This window comes from Carcharhinus amblyrhynchos, chromosome 11 (genome assembly GCF_965287045.1).
Source record: "Carcharhinus amblyrhynchos chromosome 11, sCarAmb.v2.hapA, whole genome shotgun sequence".
In the NCBI taxonomy this organism is placed as follows: Eukaryota; Metazoa; Chordata; class Chondrichthyes; order Carcharhiniformes; family Carcharhinidae; genus Carcharhinus; species Carcharhinus amblyrhynchos.
The window spans coordinates 6867520-6893623 of NC_137334.1; the positions used below are offsets into that span (position 1 = coordinate 6867520).

The 26104-nt window shown below is 40.4% G+C and overlaps 1 protein-coding gene across 1 annotated transcript in view; it reads left to right on the forward strand.

The window, feature by feature from the left end:
• Window positions 1-530: 530 nt before the first annotated feature.
• Window positions 531-26104, forward strand: part of LOC145349895 (sentrin-specific protease 2-like) — a 48999-nt gene continuing 23425 nt past the window's right edge. The window contains exons 1-8 of the mRNA XM_080198522.1: window positions 531-671; window positions 2975-3030; window positions 4479-4618; window positions 12639-12714; window positions 14592-14667; window positions 17948-18074; window positions 18779-18897; window positions 22614-22717. Coding sequence (XP_080054648.1) covers window positions 556-671; window positions 2975-3030; window positions 4479-4618; window positions 12639-12714; window positions 14592-14667; window positions 17948-18074; window positions 18779-18897; window positions 22614-22717 — 814 coding nt within the window. The 5' untranslated portion in view covers window positions 531-555. The remainder of the gene's footprint in view (window positions 672-2974; window positions 3031-4478; window positions 4619-12638; window positions 12715-14591; window positions 14668-17947; window positions 18075-18778; window positions 18898-22613; window positions 22718-26104) is intronic.

A 26104-nucleotide genomic window follows, 5' to 3' on the forward strand; every position in this document is an offset into this window, starting at 1 on the left:
GCACTTGGCCCATAGCCTTGAATGTTATGACCTGTCAAGTGCTCATCCAGGTACTTTTTAAGGGATGTGAGGCATCCCACGTCCAACACCCTCCCAGGCAGCGCATTCCAGACCGTCACCGCCCTCTGGGTAAAAAGATTTTTCCTCCCTAAACTTCCTGCCTCTCACCTTGAACTTATGTCCCCTTGTAACTTCAACTAAAGGGAACAGCTGCTCCTCATCTTCTCTCGAGAGGACATGTCCCTCATAATCTTGTCCACCTCAATCAGGTCGCTTCTCAGTCTTCAATGAAAATGTGACAATAATAAATTAAATTTTAAAAAAGGCTCAGGGCAGTTGAAGGCGCATCCACTGAGGGTGAGGCAGAGGGACAAAGTGAACTGTACAAGATTAGGCAAAGGGACAGAATTTAGGCTGACAAAACACAATGACAACATCACACTGAAAACATCCATTAACGGCCAACAGGCCCGAGTGCGCACGCGCGCAGGCCACCGTCTCCTTGGCAACGGGCCAGGCCGAGCCGAGGCTTCAGGCCCTCGCCCTCGGTGGGATATGTACGAATGGATCCGCGGCAATATCACCTCGTTTCTCACTGCCGGGCCCGTAGCGCCGCAAGTCGGTATCCCTAACCGGAGCGGCGCTGTCCCTGTCAAGAGGAACTACCAGAGGTGGGTGTCGGAAGTGAGCTAGGCCGCAGTGGGAGGAGGGGCCGCGGGTCAGACATAAACAAAGCGGCCTTAGGCTCCACAGCAAGTGGCTGATCCCCGCGCTGGAACCCCTCTCATCAACTGTAACATGCAAATCCAAGGTCTCCTGAACAACCCCATTACTCGTGCAGACCTGTCCACAGCAGTGAACTGCTGCCCTTGTCTCAACTTGCACCAACTCCCTCCTGCCCTCCCTTATCCCAGTGTATGCTGACATACTGTTTATCCTCCAAGATTTCAAAAGTTTTTATTTATTGTAGTCACAAGTAGACTTACATTAACACTGCAATGAAGGTACTGTGAAAATCCCCTAGCCGCCGCACTCTGGTGTTGGTGACCTGAGCTGGGAATCGAACCTGGGTCTCTGGTGCTGTGAGACAGCAGTGCAAACCACTGTGCCACCATGCTTCAGTTTTAATATTCTCATATTTGTTAGATCATTAAATGAAAAGAAAAGTAAATTGCAGTGCTACAAGGAAAGGGGAAGTGACATTAAGTGAATTGTGCCTTCAGAGGGTCAGCACAGACTTGATGGGCCTACTAACCATATTCCATACTGTAACCTTCATATAATTGTTTTCAAGTCCTTCAATCTCCCATTGTTATTTCCTACAGAACTCTGAGACATCTATGCTCTTCTTGCACATCCCTGATTTGACTTGTTCTACCAAGGGCAGCTGGGTCTGAAGTGCAAAAAGTGTCTCCCTAATCCTTCGTCTCCCCTCCTTTAAAGCATTCCTTAAAATCTACCTTGCTACCCAATGTTTAGGTCACCTGTCCTACTATCTGCTTAGGTGGTTTGTTCATTGTCACTTTAACATGCCTACTCTCTGTTAGAGCTGTCCAGTCAGTCTCATTTCCCTACTTTAATATTGTGATTTTTGCAAGCTTATTTCCTCTCAAGAACCTATCCAATTTATTTTTGAAAGAATTGATTGCCATCTTTTACGCAGTGAGTTTTTCTGTTTTTCATGGGGTGTGGACATCATTGGTTAGGCCATCATTTATTGTCTATCCCTAATTGCGCTTGAGAAGGTGGTTATTACTACTCAGTGCTTAAAAAGGAAGTTCTTCCTCTTGCCTAGAATGTTATATCTCTATCTTCTGGTCCTTGTATCGCCAGCTATTCGCAACACCCTTTTTTTGTCCAACTTATCTAAAAATGTTGTAATCTTGGACACTTCTATCAAAGTTCTGCTCAACTTCCTTTGCTTAAGGAGAACAATCCAGCCATTCCAATCTAACCTTGTAATTAAGTTTCCTCTGGACCTTGTTAAGGACCCTCAAATTCTTATTCCTTTGTCGATTTTATGCTGATGCCCACCATCCCTGCCAATTTTGTTTATACCCTCCCAACCACATTAGTGAATCTCCTTGTAAGGACATTGGCCCCAGTCTTAATGAGATATAACTGTCCCTTTTGAATCTGTTGCTCCAGAATTGGTTCCAATGCCCCAAGAATCTGAAGCTCTCCCTCTAGCATTATGCCTCAAGCCACACAATGTTCTTCCCTACCTTCCTATTTCTACCTTTGCTGTTGTGTGGAACTGGGAGGTATTACAACCTTAGAGATCCTATGTTTTTTAACTTCTTCCCTAGTTCTGAAAAATCTGACTGTAGGACCTCGTATATAGGACCTCTATATGCAATTGGTACCAGAACTTCTGGCTTACTCCCTTTTCTCTGCAGAATATATCGAAACTTGATTAATAACACTATTATGAAACACCCTGTGACATTAGAAGTTGTATATATGTTCTTTTTGTATGTGTGTCATTCAATGCAGTAAATAGATTCACAGTTATTGTTGACAGTGCTATGGACATAAACACCAACGGTAGCATTGGTTCTCTAAGCCGAATTGTAAATAGCTGATATGATTCCAGGAGCCTAATATCCATAATGGACTTCACTATAGGGTTTCTGGAAGGGAATCCTAAAATACTTCCAGAATGCTTTTAGTTAAAAAAAAACTCTTTGAATTCAAACACTTAACATAGTGGCGCAAAATCAGTCAGATTGGCAAATGGTATTTTGCAACTGGCTCCTCCTTTAATGGGATATCCGATGAGTTTGAACATCATTCTGTGAGGAAAAATTAAATGCCAAATATGTTTTAATGGAGAGTCAGATTCTTTAAAAATCACATTTCCTACTGAAGAAAAGCCCATACATTCACAAGAAACTTTTGGCTGTTTTTCCTTATTTAAGGTAAGTCTCTCAATATTGTCTTTAAATTTAATGTCATTTTGGTCTTTCTTCAGTGTCCAGGCTTCTAATGATGAAATTGAATGGATATCAGTAAAAAGGCAAAGACTGGGTAAGTTTCTCTTCCAGGATAACATCTTTTAGTTGAACAGAAGATAGTGCATGACTACTTCATATCTTGTGTTCAAGTTATTTTGCCACTTTCTTTTCTTTGTGGTAAATTGAGAGTATTAATGTTTTGCCATCAAAACTTGGTTTGGGTTCCCAAACTTCCACCGATGCAGAGCAGTGGGCAGGAGAGTTTGGGGAAAAAAATCTGGGAAAATAATGGATCAATACAAAACAGAAATGTGCCCAGTGCCTTTTAATCATTGACAGAGCAACCCTCCTGAGAGATCCTCCCTTTTGCATGTGAAAGTGCATTGGCAATTCATCATATAATAGGAGGAAGATATCTGAAATGGCATCAAACAATAACTTGTATTTCTGTAATGCTTTCCATTAAAAAAAACACATCTTACAAAATGGCAAGTATAAATGAACACTGATCAGAAAACTTGGGGAGAACATAAAAGTAAAATTTAATAGATGAGGACATTTGAAAGTATATGAAAAGAACAGATGTTTTAGGGAGAAATGCCAGAGAGCTGAGACACAGTGCAGCTGTCAGTGATGTCAAAGGAGGAGAGTGTAGCTGTGGAGGCACCAGGTTGAAGGAAATCATTGAGGTATATACTGGGTATAAGAAGATGAGGATGAGGATTTTGAAATCAGTTTGGTAGAGAATGTGGAGCTTGGTAGACCAAGGATAGCAGTGCTTGATTTTGTTATCAAAACTTGGGAAATGGTTTTTTTTTCATGGACAGCAGCGGCTTACCACCACGCCTTTCAAGAGCATTAAATAGTGGCCTAGCCAATGATGCTCACATCCCATGAAAGAAAAAACATTGTTTGAATGGAGCATTTTAAAAAATGATCTATCTTTGGGGCACCACAGTGATGGGTAGAGGTCTGTCAATAAAATATTGGGTTATAGACCTCTACCCATCACTGTGGTAACCCAGTGACAGTTCAGTGTCTCCCAGTCCTACACTCGAATGTTATACTTTCTAAAATTGCAAACCCCAAATTTGTTTTCTAGTCTTTTAATTAGTTGGAGACTGCTAATTAAATTAGCATGGAACTGGTTGATGCTAAACAGGCTGTTTCATTGAGGCATCCAAAGGATGTTCAAAAATACATAAAAAATAACTCAGTAAGACAGTAGATAAGGCTGTGGTATAATGAGCTATAAATGGTAAAGTGCAGTTTTCAACATTGTTAGATATGTGCCCAGTTTGAGGAAAATGATGAGTTGATCTGACACTCATCATGAGGAGGTTAGCTCGAGACTGCTGTCAGACACCTCCTTGCAATTAGCTGCAGAGAGGGATTAGCAGTGACCTTGCAGTTGACCTTCAGTTTGTTTCTCCAGCCAAAACACATCAAAGAAATAATCAAAGAGAAAATGGAGCAAAATGAAATGGCTTAGAAGAAAACAAATGATTCTCTGTTTTCTAGGTAACTTTGTGAACACAGTTAAGAAGTCGATATCTGGATTTGTGGGCTATGTGAGGTTATTGTCACCATTTGGTTACAAGGCCATGCAAGTAGACTCCAAATCCACCGTGCAGAGGAAGCAGACCCAACAACTGAAACAGGTCAGTGCTATCATTAGTCAAAAATAAGCTTGTGAAAATAATCAGACTGCTAAAGGGATCGAATGAACCAAGTCTCCCAGACCATAGAGTTTCAACAAAAGTGGTTTATCCAAGCTTGTTCAACATGCATGAGGGAAAGCACTTAGAGCTTTAGTCAGGATTGCTTAGAGCTACTTGGCTCCCTGTGGGTTGTTATAGCATTCTTGTGCATTTTCACATTACAATGTTTATATGTGAAATTCCAATCAAGTCATCATCTTGTTATTCTAAGATCTGCTTTTGTCACATTGTGCTATCTCAATTGACCTATGTGGTTTTACTTTTAATCATTCTTTTGTTCGTATCTTGTGTTAATCACATCTACCTTGTTGTAATACCAAATCGTTACAAGTAGCTTTTAATGCATAAATTTCAACTAAGGATATTGATTACCACAGTTACCCTGATGCTTGATTTGTTTTTCGAAGGCAGACATTGAGGGATCATGACAAACAGCATTGATTCTTCATTGCTGCGGCAAACTCTGAAGAGTAACACTTGGGTGTGACTGTCTAGTATTGTCTGGGAGATAATTATCTGAAGTTTGTCTCCATGTGCCTTCCTGCAGAAGGTTTTAATATTTCAGTCTGGCTGCCTATTTAACCCTTTCTGTCCCTTCCAATCTTGTTGCAGTCTAAGCTTCCTTTTAACCCCACTACACAAAGGTGATAATTGTAATATTTGATATTTTCCATTGCATTATTTGTTTATTATAATTCTGAATATGTGAATGTTGTCCCAATGGTGTGAAACATATGAGATTGTCCCTGGGAGCTGTATTACTCTGAGACCTGCACACCTCAAAGGGCTACTGTCTCACTCCTGCATGCCCCACACTCTTCAAGGGGAGTTTTCTACTCTATTACTTCATCATATCTGCTGTCAAATGAAAATAGGGTTCTGTGAGGGAAGCTAAAATGAGTGACGAGTGCATCTAATTTTTCTGCAAGGATCTGACTAGCAAGTGTGAGTCTCAGCCATTTAAGTTCGATGGTGTTTCAGCAGCTATGCTCGTAACCTGTCGGTGTTTCTGGTGATTGAGCAAGCCTTTTCTTTTCACATTGGCTTGCTACTGTCTTTTCCTCTGCATCACTGGAGAGAGAAAGAGAACAAGCAGTCATGGCTATTGGCCTGCCCCCACGCATGATTTATTTTATTGCATCTTTTCAGTGGGCTTTGAATTACAGATTTAGGAGAGATGATCTTGAATGTGGTGGCAGGGTGAGGAAGAGAAGTTTATATTCATCTTTGTTGGTGAATGGTTTTCAGCTTTGCCTGGAAAGAGATTGAGAATAGCTGTATCGTATTTTTAGTACAAATGTGGATTACATTCAAATGGTTACAGTTTAGATTGTTAGTTGAAAAAAATGCAGTATTACATTTATGATGAACACCAGATGTGAGTGTGTGTGTGATATATGGTTTTATTGAGTCTGAATTGAGTCACAGCTTAGAAGTAAATTGCCCCCTCTGTTGGCCCACATGAAAGGCAGCACATAACTTAAACCTGAAGTATATTTCTGTGTATAATCAGGAAAGTTCAAGATTAAATTCTTGCTGTACAGTGAATTGGCTAATTTCAGCTAGGATAGCAGCTGAATGCTTTAATTTGCCAAAGCAGAAACAGTCTGCTAAATATTTCTATTCTAATTAGAACATAGAAAAACTACAGCACAAACAGGCCCTTCGGCCCACAAGTTGCACTGATTTTATCCCTACCTACTAGGCTTTCCTATAACCCTCAATTCTATTAAGTCCCATGTACTCATCCAGAAGTCTCTTGAAAGACCCTATCGCATTTGCTTCCACCACCACCAACGGCAGCCAATTCCACTCACCCACTACTCTCTGAGTGAAAAACTTACCCCTGACATCTCCTCTGTACCTTCTCCCCAGCACCTTAAATCTGTTTCTTCTCGTAGCAACCATTCCAGCCCTGGGAAAAAGCCTCTGAGAATCTGCCCGATCTATACCTCTCAACATCTTATACACTTCTATCAGATCACCTCTCATCCTTCGTCTCTCTAAGGAGAAAAGACCAAGCTCCCTCAACCTATTCTCATAAGGCATGCCACCCAATCCAGGCAACATCCTTGTAAATCTCCTCTGCACCCTTTCAATAGCTTCCGCATCCCTCCTGTAATGAGGCGACCAGAACTGAGCACAGTACTCCAAGAGAGGTCTGACTAGGGTCTTATAAAGCTGCAACATTATCTCCCGACTCCTAAACTCAATCCCTCGATTGATGAAGACCGGTACACCATATGCCTTCTTAACCACATCCTCTATCTATGTAGATTAAATTAAATTTCAGTAATTACTATCAATTAATTTAATTACCATTAAAACCGTAATTTCGAGCGTCATTTTCTCAACGCTGGAGTGTACTTCCTTGGGAACTAGCAGCTCTGCACTAACTAGAGTCAAAAAGTCACACGGCAAAATGAAATGAGTGGAGACAGTTGCATCTATTCCAGTAATTTTATAAATTATAAATTATCTTTATAAATTACTGGTAGGGAATTATATGGAGAGGCAAGAGAAGCTGGGATTGTTCACCTGAGTTATGATCTGGAACACAGTGCCTGGAAAGACCGCATAAAGCTGTTCCCAACCAGAAATCAAGATGATTTTATGATTTAATTATTAAATTAAATTAAATTCATAATTACTATCCAGTCACATCCCCCCCCTCCTGGTAAGTGCAAATGCTACACATTGGACATGAACAGGATTGACATTGACTGATAACTTCCCCTTTTAGGCTCACACATGAAGAATTGGTCAGACTAATAGCCAATGCAATGTAATAACAAGAAGTGGGAGGAAAAATGAAGAGAGGCAAATTAAATGGTGCAATATAGGGGTGCTGTAATATGGAGATGTGGAAGTTCACAGGTACAGTTTCAGACTCATTAGACAATCTTTGAAGTTGGCAGGACAGGTTAATGAAGCTTTTTTACAAAAACAGATAACGGGGTCCTGAGCTCTATAAATAGCAAAATGGAGCACAAAAACATTGAAGTTATACAATCCCTTTATAAATTACTGGTAGGGAATTATATGGAGAGACAAGAGAAACTGGGATTGTTCACCTGAGTTATGATCTGGAACACAGTACCTGGAAAGACCACATAAAGCTGTTACCAACCAGAAATCACGATGATTTCATGATTTGCCTATTAATCAGTGATGTAAATTACTGGAATAGATGCAACTGTCTCCACTCGTTTCATTTTGCTGTGTGACTTTTTGACTCTAGTTAGTGCAAAGCTGCTAGTGCCCAAGGAAGTACACTCCAGCATTGAGAAATGACGCTTGAAATTACGGATTTAATGGTCAATGCAGCTGCAATTTTTAAGTCCTTGACAACGTCTTTGCTTAGCAAAAACTTTTAAAACTGGAATACAAACACTTCATATTTCCACATTCAGTTTATGAATATTTTAAATGTGTCTCACGTATTGTTTGTCCTAAAATTTAGTTGTTTGAAGTTCAATTTCAATATGGTTGTTTTGGGAATATGAGAGGGAGTTTAGGTTAATAACACTCACCTCTAGGTTGCTGTACAGATAGAGTCCTCCGTTGTCAGAGGTGCCACCTTTCTAATGAAACATTAAACCAAGAACCCACCTTTCAGTTTGATTGGACATAAAAATCAATTCCCATGGTACTATTGGAAGGACATGGGAGTTTTCTGATGTTCTGATCAACATTTATCCCTCAACAAACGCCACAAAACAGATTATTTGATTGCTGTTTGTGGGACTTGCTGTGCATAAAATGGCTGCTGCATTTGTTTACAGAAGAAGCTGGCTAAACTTGTGGGGAATAAAAGTAATTAACTGGTTAGTTATACGACATCTAAGGATCTGGAACACATTATGCAAATTAATTCCTTTGGTACTTGTAGCTCAAGAACCTCACAATGTCTATTCTTCGTACATCAGCTGACGAAACAGTGACCAACAGCAGACGATGTAGCATGGAAGCAATGGCCATTGGAGAGCAGATCATACAAAGAACTCTTGCTGATTTTCTCCTTTCCAAATCAGGGCCATAAGAACTAACAACAGTGTCCAATTGTTGCTAATAGCACAGACTGGGTAAAATAGGCGATGGAAATTTGTTTTAATTCTGTTATTGTCCTTATTTCTTGCCCTGCTCAGATCATCCCAAGCTAAATACTACCTGTGATTGAAGAGTCAGGCTATCTGGAGGGTTTGTGTAAGAGCACCCATGGCTGGACCTGTGAAACTTTCTGCAGCAAAAAGTAATTTGGCCAGATTTTGCTGGGCCAGGGCAACTCATGACGTGCCCAGTTAGTTAGACTTTGCCCCTCGCCCTTCAGCTCAAGATTTTTGTTCAGTAAATTGCTGGAAGTTAGAGCTGATAATGGTGCAATGAGGGTAACAGTGCATCTGGGTTCTTACTGAGCAATTGGACTAATAATGTATTATTTATTTAATGATCTCAAAGTTTTGAGAAATAAACAAATAAATAGGAGGATGAATTGAATTCCTGGAACACTCTTCCTAGCAGCACTGTTGGTGTTCTTACGACACATGACCGTAGCGGTTCAAGAAGGTGGCTCACCACTACTTTCTCGAGGGCATTTAGGGATGGACAGTGAATGCTGACCAACCTGATTCAAAACTGATTCAAAATGCTGCCGGAGCAAGGCGACTTCTTGCAAGCTGTGCCCAGCATACCTTCAAATTCTATCTTTTACTCTCCTTCTATGTTTCTCAAACTTCATTCTAACTCTTTTAAACTCTACTATGACTGTAACACTGCATTCTGCACTCTCCCATTTCTATGAACAGTATGTTTTGTCTGTATAGCGCCCAAGAAATAATACTTTTCTTTTATGCTAATACATATAACAATAATAAATCAAATCTGGTGCTGTCCATGTCCCATAAACAAATAAACAAAAATTGGGTGAATTCGGTGTCTAAACTGAGTTTTTTCAAGGAGCAGCTACTGCAAGTCCGTGATAGGTATGTCCCTGTCAGGCAAGGAGGATTTGGTAGGGCTAGGGAACCGTGGTGCACTAAAAAAGTTGATTCGTTGGTTAAGAAGAAAAAGGAGGCTTATGTTCGGATGAGGCTTGAGGGCTCAGGTAGTGCATTAGAAAGCTTTAGATTGGCTAGGAGGGAGTTGAAGAGTGAGTTAAGAAGGGCTAAAAGAGGACATGAGAAGACTTTGGCTGATAGGATTAAGGAGAATCCTAAGGCGTTCTATAGGTATGTCAAGAACAGAAGGTTGGTTAGGGCAAGATTAGGGCCAGTTACAGACAGTGGAGGGAAATTGTGTGTGGAACCGGAAGAGATTGGTGAGGCATTGAACCAATATTTTTCTTCGGTGTTCACGCAGGGGGACATGAATATAGCTGAGGAGGACACTGGGTTGCAGGGGTGTAAAATAGACAGTATTGCAGTTGATAAGGGGGATGTGCTGGATATTCTAGAGGGTTTGAAAATAGATAAGTCCCCTGGTTCGGATGGGATTTACCCTAGGATTCTCTGGGAGGCAAGAGAGGTGGTTGCAGAGCCTCTGGCTCTGATCTTCAGGTCATCGTTGGTCTCTGGTATAGTACCGGAAGATTGGAGGATAGCGAATGTTGTCCCATTGTTTAAGAAGGGGAACAGAGACTTCCCCGGGAATTATAGACCGGTGAGTCTTACTTCTGTTGTGGGCAAGGTTTTAGAAAAAATTATTAGGGATAGGATTTATAGTTATTTGGAGAGTAATGAATTGATTGGAGATAGTCAGCATGGTTTTGTAGCGGGTAGGTCGTGCCTTACTAACCTTATTGAGTTTTTTGAGAAAGTGACCAAAGATGTGGATGGGGGTAAGGCAGTTGACGTGGTATATATGGATTTTAGTAAGCCGTCTGATAAGGTTCACCATGGTAGGCTTCTGCAGAAAATGCAGATGTATGGGATTGAGGGTAGTCTAGGAAATTGGATCAGGAATTGGCTAGCAGATAGGAGACAGAGGGTGGTGGTTGATGGTAAATATTCATCATGGAGTTCGGTTACGAGTGGTGTGCCTCAGGGATCTGTTTTGGGGCCACTGCTGTTTGTAATTTTTATTAATGATCTGGATGAGGGTATAGCTGGGTGGATTAGTAAATTTGCTGATGACACCAAAGTTGGAGGTGTGGTAGATTGTGAGGAAGGGTGTCATAGTTTGCAGGGAGACTTAGACAGGTTGCAGAGCTGGGCCGAGAGGTGGCGGATGGAGTTTAATGCGGAGAAGTGTGAGGTGATTCACTTTGGTAGGAATAACAGATGTGTTGAGTATAGGGCTAACGGGAGGACTTTGAATAGTGTGGATGAACAGAGGGATCTAGGTGTATGTGTACATAGATCCCTGAAAGTTGGGAATCAAGTAGATAGGGTTGTTAAGAAGGCATACGGTGTCTTGGCGTTTATTGGTAGGGGGATTGAATTTAGGAGTCGCAGCGTCATGTTGCAACTGTACACAACTCTGGTGCGGCCGCACTTGGAGTATTGTGTGCAGTTCTGGTCCCCACATTACAGGAAGGATGTGGAGGCTTTGGAGAGGGTGCAGAGGAGGTTTACCAGGATGTTGCCTGGTATGGAGGGGAGGTCCTATGAGGAGAGACTGAGGGATTTGGGGTTGTTTTCGCTAGAAAGAAGGCGGCTAAGAGGGGATCTTATTGAAACATATAAGATGATTAGAAGTTTAGATAGGGTGGATAGTGATAGCCCTTTTCCTCGGATGGAGAAAGCTAGCACGAGGGGGCATGGCTTTAAATTAAGGGGGGGTAGTTATAGGACGGATGTCAGGGGTAGGTTCTTTACCCAGAGGGTGGTGAGGGATTGGAATGCCCTGCCTGCTGCAGTTGTAAATGCGCCTAGTTTGGGGGCGTTTAAGAGATCCGTGGATAGGTTTATGGATGAAAAGGGATTGGTTTAGATTAGTGGGTCATTGTTTTTTTTTAACTGGTCGGCGCAACATCGTGGGCCGAAGGGCCTGTTCTGCGCTGTAATGTTCTATGTTCTATGTTCTATGTTAACTAGGTCAAATAAAGAGAGGGAAAGAAAGATTGGTTTAAGAAAGAAAAATAAATGGAGGTAAAGAGAAACATTAAGTTTTTTAAATTTGGCATTTTTAAGAATATAGCATAGAAAATAGGAGCAGGAATAGGTCATACGGCCCTTGATCATGACTGCTCTTCTGCTCAAGTTCACCATGCAGTTTGTTCCCTATATCCCTTGATTCCGTCTAGATTATGCGCTCAGATCTTGCAAGGGAACTACCACTGAGTCGGGGAAAACAAAAGTTACATTCCTTGACTGGAAATTGAACCTGGCCCATGGCAGTGAAAGCACCAAATCTGAACCCCTGGACCACCATTGAGTTTGAAATGTAACATTTCCTCAGTAATACACTAAAATGGCAGTTAAAATTATGTGCTCAAACCCTAGAATGGTGATGAAACCAAAACCATTCCAAAAACAATTTACAACCTGAAGGAATGACAGGGCACACTTTTAGTTATTAATTTTCTGGATTCAAAATTAGACAGCTGTCAACATTATCATGAGATTGAGAGGGTACTTAATCTACTACTTTCAACTGGATTTTCTGTGATGGGTTTATAGGCAATTAATGTGGACTTCATGAAAATTGAGTTTAATAACATGAGACTAATGACACAGTGGTACAAATCATCCAACAGCTTGTGATGATTTGTAACTCATGGCGTATTCCTTCCTTGTCACAAGTTACTAGCCACTTTTTGTGTCAGTAACCACGTGCATTGTTATTTTCCCAGCCAATCCTGACCCAGTGTGTCAAGAGAATGATTAGTGAGGACAAAAGTGAAAAAATGAACATGTTTTGTGTGTGTAACTCTCCCAGAATGTTTATTTGCATAGTACACCAATAGATTGTGCTGATTTTTTTTGTACTGAATATTAATGATGCACTTTCTTCTTTAAAGATTCGTTCCTCCTCCCTGACTGACCTCCGTTACTGCAGTTCTGGTGAATCTTTACCGAGAGCAGACTTCAAATTCGGTAAGAACATGTTTTGATAGGTGTAAATTGGTACAGATCTTCATTCTGCCATCCATCTCTCTCTCTGTTTCTTTAACTATTTACCTTCCTCTCATGTATATATTAGGAGCTTAGATTCTGAAGCAATCCAATACTACATATCACTAGCAAGTCATCCTGCCCCTTTAACCAATCATAGACCTCTGCTACAAGTCTCAGACTAAGCCTTATTTGCTGCAGACTTAGAACCTGTTAGTTTTGCTGGTACTGAAGCTTCGTTTTCTATTTTTATAGAAATAGAAGCAACATTGCTTACCACAGCCACCAGTTCTGTACTTTGCCACTGCTACAGATAGGTTTTGGAATTCCCTTGTTCTCCTTCATATATACATTTGTCTGCTGCCAAGACTGATCATCACTTCCTTCCACCTTTGCTTTTTCTCCTTCAAAACAGCCAAACGCTCCTCTAAGTTTCTTTTCAATGCTAATACCTTCATTTTCTGCTTTTTTTTTTGTTTGCCTGCTCCTGGCTTCCTTGCTCTTGCTGGAATGAAGGAGCAGGACCTGAGTCTCAAGCTCAGGGTTGATAGACCATGCCTTGGATTTGGGACATGTACAAGATGCAACAAATCAAGATGCTCTGACCCCCAGAGTTCCAAACAGAGCGAAGACTATTTTTCAATGTGAAGAGAGAGTAGCACAGATTATCATAAATTTTTTAAGAAAAGTGCAGAGTGGGATACTCATTATCGCAGCTTTTAAAAAAAGTGCTGAGTGGGATACTCAGAGTGATATAGTGAATTCATTAACTTTATTGCAGTGATGGGTAACCTAAGCTAGTGAATAGGATGCATGAATGGCCTTCCTTTATTGAAAGATTGAAATCAGGCTTGTTCACTCACTGTGACCCCACGAATAAGTCATTTCATACACCCTGAATATTTAATAACGAGTTATAGAAAATGCTTGATCATTTACATATTACTAGAACTGTCATCAACTTCAAATGGTAGAAACAAAATAAATATTTACACTTTGGATGCAGAGCAAGCATACAGCTCTCACAGCCCTCACTTCATTTTCCCTTGCTTTACGTGCATGTAATTTCAGTCATACCAGTAGGTAAAGAACTGTGCAGATGGAAATGAATAAAATGTGGCAACCCCATGCATGGCCAGCAGTCGACAAAATGTTTTTTGGCTGCATTCAGCACCCACGTGGGCCACATTTGGCTCCCGGGCCACAGGTTGCCCACCATTGCTTTACTGAAACATTATGGACAACATAAATGTTTTGGAAGTCAAAAATACAGGTTTGAAAAAAAGAGGATGTAACTATTAACACGTTTTAATTCTCTTAAAGGCTTGCCATGCTGTCAGAAATAAACAGAAATTGGACAAAAATAAAGTAGTCCGAACTTTTTTGACATATTTAGTCTGCATCTACAGCAGAAGTACAGATACTTTTCACTGTATGCCACATCTGCATAGGGAACCAAATGATGAGATGCCATTTTGTCACAACTTCTAAAGAAAGGTGCATCTCATATAACAATTTCTATATTTTCACATTTTGAGGTCCACCTGTTATTTAGTATATTCTCACCATTGTGTATTGTGCTCTCCAGCAATGTTTTCTGTCCATATTTTTATGTTTTTCACACATGAGAATCTGCCAGGGAAAGTACAAAAATTGTTCAGGCAGAATCTGCAGAGAAAGTATAATCTGTGAACTCTATTGCCCTTTGGGTAGAAATCCAGCATGCCGAAGATGGACCTTTGGCTATCGACCAAGCATCTTAATTTGTGAAATTCCATTGAAATTATTTTTTTGTAAGGCTAAACTGGCCTAAAGGAGTATCAATCACATTGCTTTTTGGCCCTTGCTGTTTGACTTAGATGTTGACCGAGAATCAAGGAGAAGGAATTACGGAAATGAAAGGAATTGGCATGAATTTGACAAGATAAAACAGAGGTAATATGTAGTGTTATGAATGTCACAGCACCAATTTATTCTTATCTTCTTTAAAATCTATAATATAATAATCTTAGGCCTGCATGCATTCCCTGTCAACTTTTTCTATTGCTATTTCCTGTCCACATTTATGAAGGAAACTGCCTGTATAATTTAATCATGCAATAATTATTACACCCTTTCCAATAGAGACATTGGAGGGAATATTTAATTGCAGTTGACCAGTTTACATGGACTGTTTCCATTGTAAATGTGGATATAGGAATTCAGAATGGAAGTGCTGAATATATGAGTTTAAAATGGAGATTGAATTATGACTGCAAAATCTGGTCAAATTATCACTGACGGTCTGACTTCAATATGCAAGAGCTTGATTAACATCTATTAATTTTCTTGTTTGCAACTGTCATTTCCTTGTGAAACCTAGTACGCTTGTAATGAAATACTTAACTGCACTATACATTTACAAGGGGTTGAAATGCCTGGAAGAGTAGTTTCTGTTTAGTGTGATTTCCATTATACATTGAAAAGAAAACTGGGGCGAAATAACTACTTTCAGGAATTTCGTACTCCATATTTTGTGTGCAGTGTTGTTCAAAGTTGATGAGCTGACAACACAAATAGTGGCAATCAGGTATGACCTGGTCAGCATGGATTTACAAAAGGGAAATCATGCTTGATGAATCTATTGAAATTATTCGAGGATGTAACTGGTAGAGTTGACTGAGGAGAACCAGTGGACATGGTTTATTTAGACTTTCAGAAGGCTTTTGACAAGGTTTCACGTAATAGACTACTACGTAAAGTTAAAGCACCTGGGGTTGCAGGTAATGTCTTGAAATGGATAGAAGGCTGGTTAACAGATAGGAAGCAAAGAGTTGGCATAAATGGGTCTTTTTCTGATCGGCAGTCAGTGACTACTGGAGTTCCGCAGGGATCTGTGCTGGGACCCCAACTGTTCGCATTATATATTAATGATTTGGAAGAGGGAACTGAATGTATTATCTCCAAAGTTGGGTGGGAGCTGTGAGGAGGATGCAGTGTGATTTGAACAGGCTCAACATGTAGGTATCTGCATGGCAGATGCAGTATAACATGAATAAATGTGAGATTATCCACTTTGGTAGCAATAATAGACAGACAGATTATTATTTGAATGGATATAAGTTGAGAGAGGTGGATACTCACCGAGACCTTGAAGTCCTTGCACATCAGCCTCTGAAAGTAAGCGTGCAGGTACTGCAGGTATTAAAGGAGGCAAATGGTATGTTGGCCTTCATAGCGAGAGGATTTGAGTATAGGGATAATGATGTTTTGTTGCAATTGTATAGGGAGTTGGTAAGGCCACATCTGGAGTATTGTGTGCAGTTTTGGTGTCCTTATCTGAGGAAGGATGTCCTTGCTATAGAGGGAGTACAGTGAAGGTTTACCAGGTTCATTCCTGGGATTGCAGGTCCATCATGTAAGGAGAGACTAAGCTGGTTAGGATTGTATTCGCTGAAGTTTAGAAGAGTGAGAGGGGATCTTATAAAATTCTAACAGGATTAGATTAGACAGGGTAGATTCAGAAAAAAAGTTCCTAATGGTGGGAGGGTCCAGAACAAGGGGTCATAGTTTGAGGATAAGGGATGAGGTGAACTGAGGTGATGAGAAATTTCTTCACCCAGAAAGTGATGAATGTGTGAAATTCACTACCACAGAATGTAGTTGAAGCTTAAATGTTGTCCGATTCCAAGAAGAAATTAGATATAGCTCTTGGGACTAAAGGAATCAAGGGACATGAGGAGCGGGGGGAGATAAGGATATTGAATTCAATGATCAGCCATCATCGAGTTCAGTGATCAGCTCGAAGGGTCAAATAGCCTACTCCTGTTTCTAGTTTCTGTAAATCACTGAAAAGTGGTTACAAGAGAATCAGGACTGGGAGTTGAATGTCCAAGGATATTCAATTTCCAGAAGGACAGATGACAAGGATTAGGAGGTGGAGTTGCTCTATTGGTTAAGGATGACATAAAATTATATTGGCACATGTTGAGTCAGTCTGGGTAGAAATAAGAAGCAAGGAAAGAAACACATTACTAGGAATAATTTACAGGCCCCCAAACAGTACTTCAGAAGTAGGGCATTGTATAGATCAGGAAATAAGGAGGGCTTGTGAAAAGGGCACAGTGGTAATTATGGGCAACTTTAACATTCACATTAACCAACTTTTCCTTGAGGAAGGGTTCACGGAGTATATGAGAACTGTTTCTTAGAGCAGCATGTTATGGAGCCAACCTGAGAACTGGCTACTTTAGATCTAGTATTTAATGAGGAAGGATTCATTTAATGACCTTGTATTTAAGGATCCACTTGGAAGGAGTGATGACAGTATGGTAGAATTTCAAATTCAGATTGGAGGTGAGAGGACAGAATCACATACTCGAGTTTTAGCATTGGGCAAGGGTAATTATGCAGGCCTAAGGAAAAAGTTAGCCTAAGTGCACGGGGCTAGAGCATTAAAGGGGAAGATGGTAGAAGAACAGTGGCAGCTGTTTAAGGAGATATTAAAGACATCTCAACTAATGTCCTGAGAGGAAGAGGAATTGAAGAAGGGTAAAAAAAAATCATCCATGGCTAAATAAGGAAATTAAAGATAACACAACGGCAAAAACGAGAGCATATAATACTGCAAAAGTTAGTAGCAGCATGCAGGATTGGAAGAACTTCAAACACCAACAAATACAATATCAAAAATGCTAAAATGGACTATTGAAGGAAGTTAGCTAAAAACATAAACACTAACAACCAAAAGTTTCTGTAAGTATTTAAAGAGGCAGGGAATAGTCAAAGTAGATATTGGCCCTTTTAGAGGATGGAAACGGTGGGGTAATGATGTGAAATTCAGAGATGGCAGAGGCACTAATCAATACTTTGTTTCTGTCTTCTTGATAGAAGATAATAATTCTGTTCCAAAAACTAGTTAATACAGTGGAACTTGGTGAAATTATTATAACCAGGGAGAAGGTAATCAGTAAACTGAAAAGTTTAAAAGTAGATAAGTCCCCGGGACCTAATGGTCTACACCTTAGGGTGTTAAAAGAGGTGACGGCAGAGATAGTGGATGCATTAGATATGATATTCCAAAATTCCAGAAAGGTACCAGTGGACTGGAAGCATGCTCATGCAACACTCCTATCCAAGAAAGGAGAGAGGCAAAAAGTGGGAAACTATAGACCAACAATATTCTGATGTACAATTCACATAGAGGAGTTTTATTTTGTACTGATTTTCCTAACAGACCATTCTATGAGCTTCCAGAAGAAACCAGTGAGCAGCAGCCTCTTCCTGTTAAGTACCATAGCCTTCCACCAACACCATCACCAGGCAGGAAAAATGTCAGAAGCCACCACTGCACTGTGAATGAGGTGAGTAATAGGTCAAAAATAAAAACAGAAAACACTGAGCTGATTAGACACGAAGCTGATGTATACTATCCCCCCACTCCCTGTTCGGAGCCAGCAACCAATCCCCCCTTCACTCCTCCCAACCTGAGTTCCATGTCTTATGATTCCAAGCTAGCATTAAGACAAAGTGGCACTTCACTCCGCATTCTAAACCATTTAAATCATTCAATACGTTATTTTTCAGAAATGAGGAGTAGCCACATGTACCTTTAGAGACCCACTTAAGCAGAGCAAGGGGAAGAATCCTGTCTTATTTCCCCCCCACCTAAATACAACTCTTGATAAATGTGCCCCTTCTTATGGATGTTGCCCATTGAGTTGTTTTTTTCTTTTTCATATGCAGTACTGAAGTCACTCAGTCTTAGGCACTGAAATCTGTCCCAGATTCAATCCTTGAACTGATCTAAGTCAGTTGCTAACTGGAGTTACAGAGAAAATTTGCTTCCAGCTCCTATTCCTGATTGCCAGATGATGTCTCCTTGCTAACGTATGAATGCATAGCGATATCTGATGAAAACAACTTTAGGCTCGCACCCTAATGTTAAATAATCTACTGATGATCATATCTCGGCTCACAGATGGAAAACGGTACAGTAATTGTTCCCCAGCCTTCAGGAAAGGAGGGGAGATTCTCCAAAATTAAAAAACAAAGTTTATTTTTGCAGAGCATTGAGAAGAATGAGAAGGAACAGTATCAACTCCTGTTACGCCTGGTAGCTGCAGGATTAGACAAAAAATCTAAGCAGCAACCCTCCGTTTCTGCATCCAATCCAACGCAACATGTGTGAGTGTCAGTAATCAATGTTTATTGTTTTAAGTCTCTTATTTGTTTCAACAACAACTTGCTTGGACATAGCATTTAATGTAATAAGATGTCCCTAGACATTTCACGGAACTGCTATTGAACCAAATATGATACTGAACAACTTAAGAAAGTTTTAAAATAGATACCCAAAAGCTTGTATTATGTTCCAGCAGTGCCTCAATTTTAAAATTCTTATTCTTGGTTTTTAAGGATTATTATGATGGAGAGGTTTAAGGTAGGATTCAGCTTAAAGCTTTGGTAACTGAAGGTACGGCCACAATTGGTGGAGCAATTAAAGTAGGGAGTGCACAAGAGGCCATAATTAAAGAAACACAAAGACCTGAGGATTGTAGGTTCAACAGTTACAAGGATAGGGAGGGATGAGGAATTTAAAAACAAAGTTGAGATTTAAAAATAATATATTGTATTGCTTAAATTGGAGGCAGTGTAGGTCACCAAGATGATGGTGGAACTATTTCTGGAACTGCTGCACCCTGGAACTTAATTTTAATTGTTCATGGGCCCTAAGCATCACAGGCAAGGCCAGCTTTTGTTGCATATCATTAATTGATCTTGAAAGTGATGTTAAACTACCTTCTTGAACTACCACGGTCTGGTGTAAGTACTCTCTGTGCTGTAAAGTGGGAGTTCCGAATTCAAACCAGACAGGTCAACATAAGAATGTAAGAAATAAGAGGAGGAGTAGGCATCATCTACAAGAGATACTGCAGCATGAGACAGAGACAGTGAAGGATCGGTGAGGCAGTAGCATGCAGGTGCTGTCACTGATCTAGTAGTCCAGAGACTCAGGGCAGGATCTGTAATCTAGGTTCAGATCTCACCAAGGCAAATGGCAGAATTGAAATGCCATAAAAATCTGGAATTATACGTCTCATGGACATGAAACTATTGTTGATTGTCATAAAAATACATCTGGTTCAGTAATGCCCTTTAGGGAAGGAAACCTTACTTGGTCTGACCTACATGTAACTGCAGATCCACAGCAATGTGGTGGACTCTCGAATAGTCTCTGAAATGGAGGGCAGTTAGGGATGGGCAATAAATGCTGACCAGCCAATGACACCTATATCCCATAAATGAATAAAATAGTTCCAATTCTGGATGGTATGTGCCTTGGAGCAAAATATACAAATGCTGGTGTTCCCATGCACTTGCTACCTTTGTTCTTATAGGTCATGATAGAGGTTGCTGCAATGCATTTTGCAAATGGTGTCTACTCCTCCTCCTATTTCTTATGTTGACAATCAGAGTCGACCTGTCTGGTTTGAATGTGAACAAAAGCATGGCAGTTAACTGTCCCGTGGTGCATTCTTCTTGACAACATCTTTGCTAATAAGAGTCCACTTATCAACCAATCAGGACTCTCTTATTGTGCAGTATATATTCACCCCTTTACTTTTGGTATCCTTGCTAACTATGCTGATGAGTGCAATATGAAAAACTTCGATGACATGGCATTGTCTTTCTTCAGCAATTCTCAAGTTTTGTACAATCAAATCACTATTAGTCTAATAACCCATCAATCATCAACACAAAAACAGATTATACATTCATTATTACATTGTTTATAGGAGTGGTTGTGTGTAAATTGGCTGCATGTTTTCTAAATTAATACAATGACTACACTTCAGAACTACTTCATTGGCTGAAATACTTAATTGGCATGAACAGCCTGGTGGACCTAATGGAGCTATATAGATGCATGCCTTTTTTGTAAAAAAGGAGTGAAGGTAGCAAGAAAAAGTACATATTCTGTTTAATAACGTTTTCGTACTTCTGTGTGGTTTTGGGGAAAATTGTAACCTTGGTAAGGAATGATCAACTCGTCCGGCTACTGGGAAGAACACAACAGACTCTCCATCATCAGCTGAAAGTGGAGGAAAGACAACCCCTACCCACAATGCTAGAATTATGTTTTCAACAACAGAATTCCAGACTTACTATGGCACAGGAGGAGCCCATTGTGTCCATGCCGGCTGTCCAAGCAAACATTTTGTCTTTGTGCCATTCCCCTGCCTTTTCCTTGTACTCTTTCACACTGTTTCTATTCCAATAATCATCCAGTGCCCTATTGAATGCCACGATTGAATCTGCTTCCACTGCACTTTCAGGCTGTGCATTCCAGAGCCAAACTTGATGTGTGAAAAAGTTTTTCCTCGCATCATACTTGCTGCTTTTGAGAATCACTTTGAATCTGTGCCCTCTCGTTCTCGAGCTTTTTATGAGCAGGAACAGTTTCTCCCCATCTACTTGGTCCTGCCCCCTCATGATTTCGAACACCTCTGTTAAATCTCCATTTCAGCCACCTTCTCTTGGAGAATAGTTCCCAACCTCTCTAAACTATCCTCATAATTAATTCCTCTTCTCTGGAGCAATTTGCATAAGCCTCTTCTGCACTCGCTCTCATTGCATTCACATCTTTCCTATAGTGTGATGCCCAGAACCGTACCACAGCTGAGGTCTACCTCCTGTCTTTTATAAGTTCAGCATAACCTCCTTTCCATTTCTAAGCTCTTATTAATAAAGCTTTATTAGGCTTTATTAAGGTGTCTGCATTTGCAACACAAACAACAGCATTCTCTCAGCCCCAATGAAAGTGCCATACATTTGTTCCTTGTTAAATAAATAGGAGAGCAATAGCAAATGTTGGAAGTTGCTAAAGAAAGAACTTAAATTTGTATATGTTTGATACATTTTAGAAGAAAGAATGAAAGAGGCAATATAAACAGAATGGTACAATTTTAAAGAAAATGCAGGATCTGAGAGACTCAGATTTATGTACAAAATATTTTAAAGATGACAGGACAAAGTTATGAAGCTGTTTGAAAAAAAAACAAATGGGAACCTCATTTTTATAAATGGACAATAGGGGACAAAAGTTTGTAAGTTATGGTAGACTTTTATAAAATCACCAGTTAGACCAGCTAGATTGTTGGGTTCAATTCTGGGCATCATTCTCTAGAAAGAATTTCAAAGTATTGGAGAGGATGCAAGAAGATTTCCTCGAACTATAGGGGAATGAGGGGAATTAATTGATCTGAAGAGTCTCGAGAAACTGGGTCATTTCTCCTTGGCAAAGATTAGGAGGATATCTAATAGAGGTACATTAAATTATGAGGGCCTTTGATAAAGTAGATTGGGACATACAGTCTCCATTGACAGAAAGGGAATTAGATAAATAGTTGAAAATCAGAAATATGCAGTGCGAGAAGGAAAGAAGAAGGGAGTGGAACAAATTGGGATAGCTCTTGCAAAAGAGCCCCCCCCCGTGATAATGGGCCAAATGGCCCCCTTCAATTCTATTTGCTTCTATGACATAACATCTTGCACAACCTTAGTGTCCTCCAGTGCTTCGCAGGCAATGATGTATATTTGAAGTGGAGTCATTGTTTAATTAAATTGTATGCAGCAAGGTCCCATCTGTTTTGTGGAGTTTCGTTTTCTTCTACTTTTAGTGAAGGGTCAATAACTGAAATAATTTAAGAAACTGTGGGACTTGCTGTGCACTTCCAACACTTCCTTGCTTTTCAAAATCTGATTTGTTACTTGCCTTGATGTAGAAGGAAAACCCAGGAAGTAGAAACCGATTAGAAACATTTTCTAAAATTCCTCTATTATTTCTATTTTTGTGCAAAACTGCTTTGTTCCTCAAAGGTTTCAAAATGTCTTTGCAGTAGTTCTGCCAATCCCAGCCAGTGTCATCCTGTAAGGTTTGAATCCAAGGATCAACTCGGTGATTATGAGAACAAACCAATAACACTGCCAACACTGAAACTGGGTAAGCACCAACTTTCACTGAGAGAATTTTATGTTTGATCATTTGGGGGAATGTTAGAAGTTGTTAAATGCATATTAATTTGAAATGATTCATGCGTGTGTTCATGTACAAGGCAAGGAATGTTGATCACTTTGAGGAGAGCTTAAATAAAAGTGCTGATCCTTGTTGTGAAACAATGCACTCAGTTTGCACTCCAGATTTTGTCCTTACACTGATAGTTTGTATTTGCATGAAACCTATGTAAAGCAAAAGGTTTATGGTATTATCCAGCCCCAACTTCAATCTGGAAAGAGGATTTTGAGTTTGAGTACTCAGGTGAAGTAATGGCGGGTAGGAGGAATTTGAGTGGAGGATGTAAAAGAACCACAGCATCAAATGGTATTGGTGAAATGTGATTCTTGTTTCCATAAGATTTAGTAATGCAAAATAGGTTTAGTAATAATATAGCTACTCTCACAGCACAGGAAAGTAACACAAGACTCCTCATTTTACAGTAAACTGTCATTTAAAATATTCTATTTTGTTTTAAGACATTTGTTGTCAAAACAATAATTGTTGACCAAAAGGTAAGATGGAACATCTCCGAATGAAGCTCAAACCAAGTTTCAACACTTTCATAGTAGGTTTAATTTCATTCTACCTACCTTCTCTGAATTCAGGCCAACCAGCTCCACTTAGACTGTTTGCTATGAATCTACACTCACTGCGCAACCTGACATCTTATTCCAGAGGTCAACAACACTCCGGAAAAAAAATTAGTTCCTAACATTTAAATTAACCTGATGTCTTTGTAATTTATTTGTATACTTAATCCTCTCTCACCAACTTGAAATGTGCATAAAGTGTTGATGTCCAAAGGGACCTGAATGTCTCTGTTAATGAGTCACTTAAAGCTGACATGCTGGTACACTGAACAATTAAGAAGGAAAATGGTATGTTGGCCTTTATTGTAAAAGTATTTGGGTACAGGAGTAAAGAGGTCTTGTTCCAATTGTGTAGAGCTTTGGTGAGGCCACACCTGGGTAATGTGTACAGTTTTGGTCCCCTCAACTAGGTACTTGCTATTATGATGGCCATGGGGGATCGTCAATAAATCCCTTCATGGGCCTTGTAAAGGGCGGCTCACCCAATAGGAAAGGATCAGGAGGTTTAAAACCAGCTGGCTCCTTTCAGGCCGGTAGCTGAAGGAGTCCAGGCTTTATCTGTACACTGTAGTCGCCACTTTATGCATGTTGTAAATAAAGGGTGATGATGATTTAAGACTGGCTTCAGCGAGATTATTACATTGACGAGGAGTAAAATGAGTTTTCTTCTGGACAACCTTTAATGCTGAGACAAGTAATCCTTCAGTCAGAAAAATGCCTCTGGTAAACTTGAAGCCTACAATGCAATCATAGAAGACTGGGCCCAGTATGCAGAGCGCAAGGGTTGATTTTTTTTCAGGCTAAAAATATTGAGGAGGACGGGAAGCAGAAAGTGATCCTGTTGATGGCATGCGGGGCCCAGATCTTCAGTGTCATAAAAAGCCTGACTACCCGGATGCCCCTGACACCAAAACTTTTAATGAACTGGTGGACTTAGTTAAAGGACATCAACACTTTATGTACATTTCAAGTTAAAGGCTGGAATATTATGGAACCTTCCATAATATTCCAGCAATATCACTTTAACATAGCAGGGAGAACCCCTGGGGAATCTGTCACTGAACTTCTGACCAAGCTACGAAAACTGGCAGAGCACTGTTAATTCAGGCCATCCCTGAACAACATGTTATGAGATACTCTGGTCTGTCGAATTAACAGTATAGGAGTCCAAATTATTGGCAGAACCAATCTGGATCTAAAGAAGGCCATTGAGATAGCTCTATGATTGGAGAATATGGAGAAAGGAGCTCAGAAGCTACAGGGACATCAGGTAACAGTGTCTTCTGATTGGAGGAGAGCCCTTTTGCAGCATTCAGCCCTCAAATTAAAGCAATGGTATTAGTGAAATATCACAGAATCCCTTACAGTGGTGAAACCCAAGTTGCATCACCAGGTCATCAAGGAAGGGCAGGGACAGCCATCAGACTCCTAGGGAGCAATTCCAGAAGATTGTAGATGCCAGACGGTGGATGATTGCAAGTGCTGATGAAGACCACAACCAAGGCAAAGCTATAGGGACAGTCAAAATGCATGCTTTTTGGGGAAAAAAAAGTCAAGGCCACTGACAGACTGTACCTTACAGGTAGGCCCACTACCAGGAACTGGGACAATGCAATTAAATTCATCACCACGATGAAGGTTGCTCTCATTATGGTGGTTGTTAGTAAATGGCTACTCATTAAAAATGGAAACGGATACAGGGGCTGCAGTCTCTCTAATCGGGGAGTAGATTTATTATCGCCTCCCGGACTGGTATTTAGCCCCTGAACTTCAAAAGCACAAAGGCCAGGTTGGCCATCTATGTAGGGGAACCATTGCAAGAAAAGGGCACTAGGGTGACCCTAGTGACTTCTAGGCAGCAGTCAGCTTGACTTTCACTCCTCATTGTATGGGGACAAGGACCTAGTCTTATGGGGAGAGATTGGCTCCAACATTTCAGACTGAACTAGCTAGAGATCTTCAGGCTGGGCACAGGGGGACAATATAAAGTCACCAATAAGTACTCCAAAGTTTTCCAGGAAGGGCTTGGGAAAATAAAGGGAACCAAAGCTATGATCTATTTCGATCCTGATGCTATGCCTAAGTATTTTAGAGTAAGACTAGCTCCGTACTCCTGTTGGAAAAACTCAAGTCAGAAATGGAATGGCTGGAAAAGCTGAGCATCATAAGACCTCTACAGTTTACAGAGCAGGCAGCACTTGTTGTCCCTGATGAGTCAGTCCGACATTGTGGAGACCATAAGTTGACTGTCAATCAGATTTCCAAACTTGACAGATATCCTGTGCCCTGGATTGAAGAACTGTATGCTGATTGACTGGTGGCCACCATAAAGCCCTTTTTGGGGTTAAAATGGGTACTGGCACAGTGCCAGTAATATGGAACAGAGTAGCCTGTTGCATGTGCATCTAGAACCTTGTTGGATGCTGAACTGAGGTATTCCCAGATCAAGAAAGAGAGATTGGCAGTTGACTTTGGTGTTAAAAAGTTCCATCAATATGTATACGGTAGACGTGATACCCCCATTGCCTCCACCCAGATACAAGTTGGGCTTTGTTATTGGTGTCTTATAAAATCCTCCTAGAGCACTGTCCACAAACTGGATAGCTAATGCCGATGCACTGAGTCATCTGCCGTTGCCTATAAACCTGATTTCATTACAGTTGTGGAAAAGGTTGTGATGATAGCGGTGCATTTAATTTTTTTTTATCGTTTGGGGGAATGTATAGGCAGTCAATATGTCTGA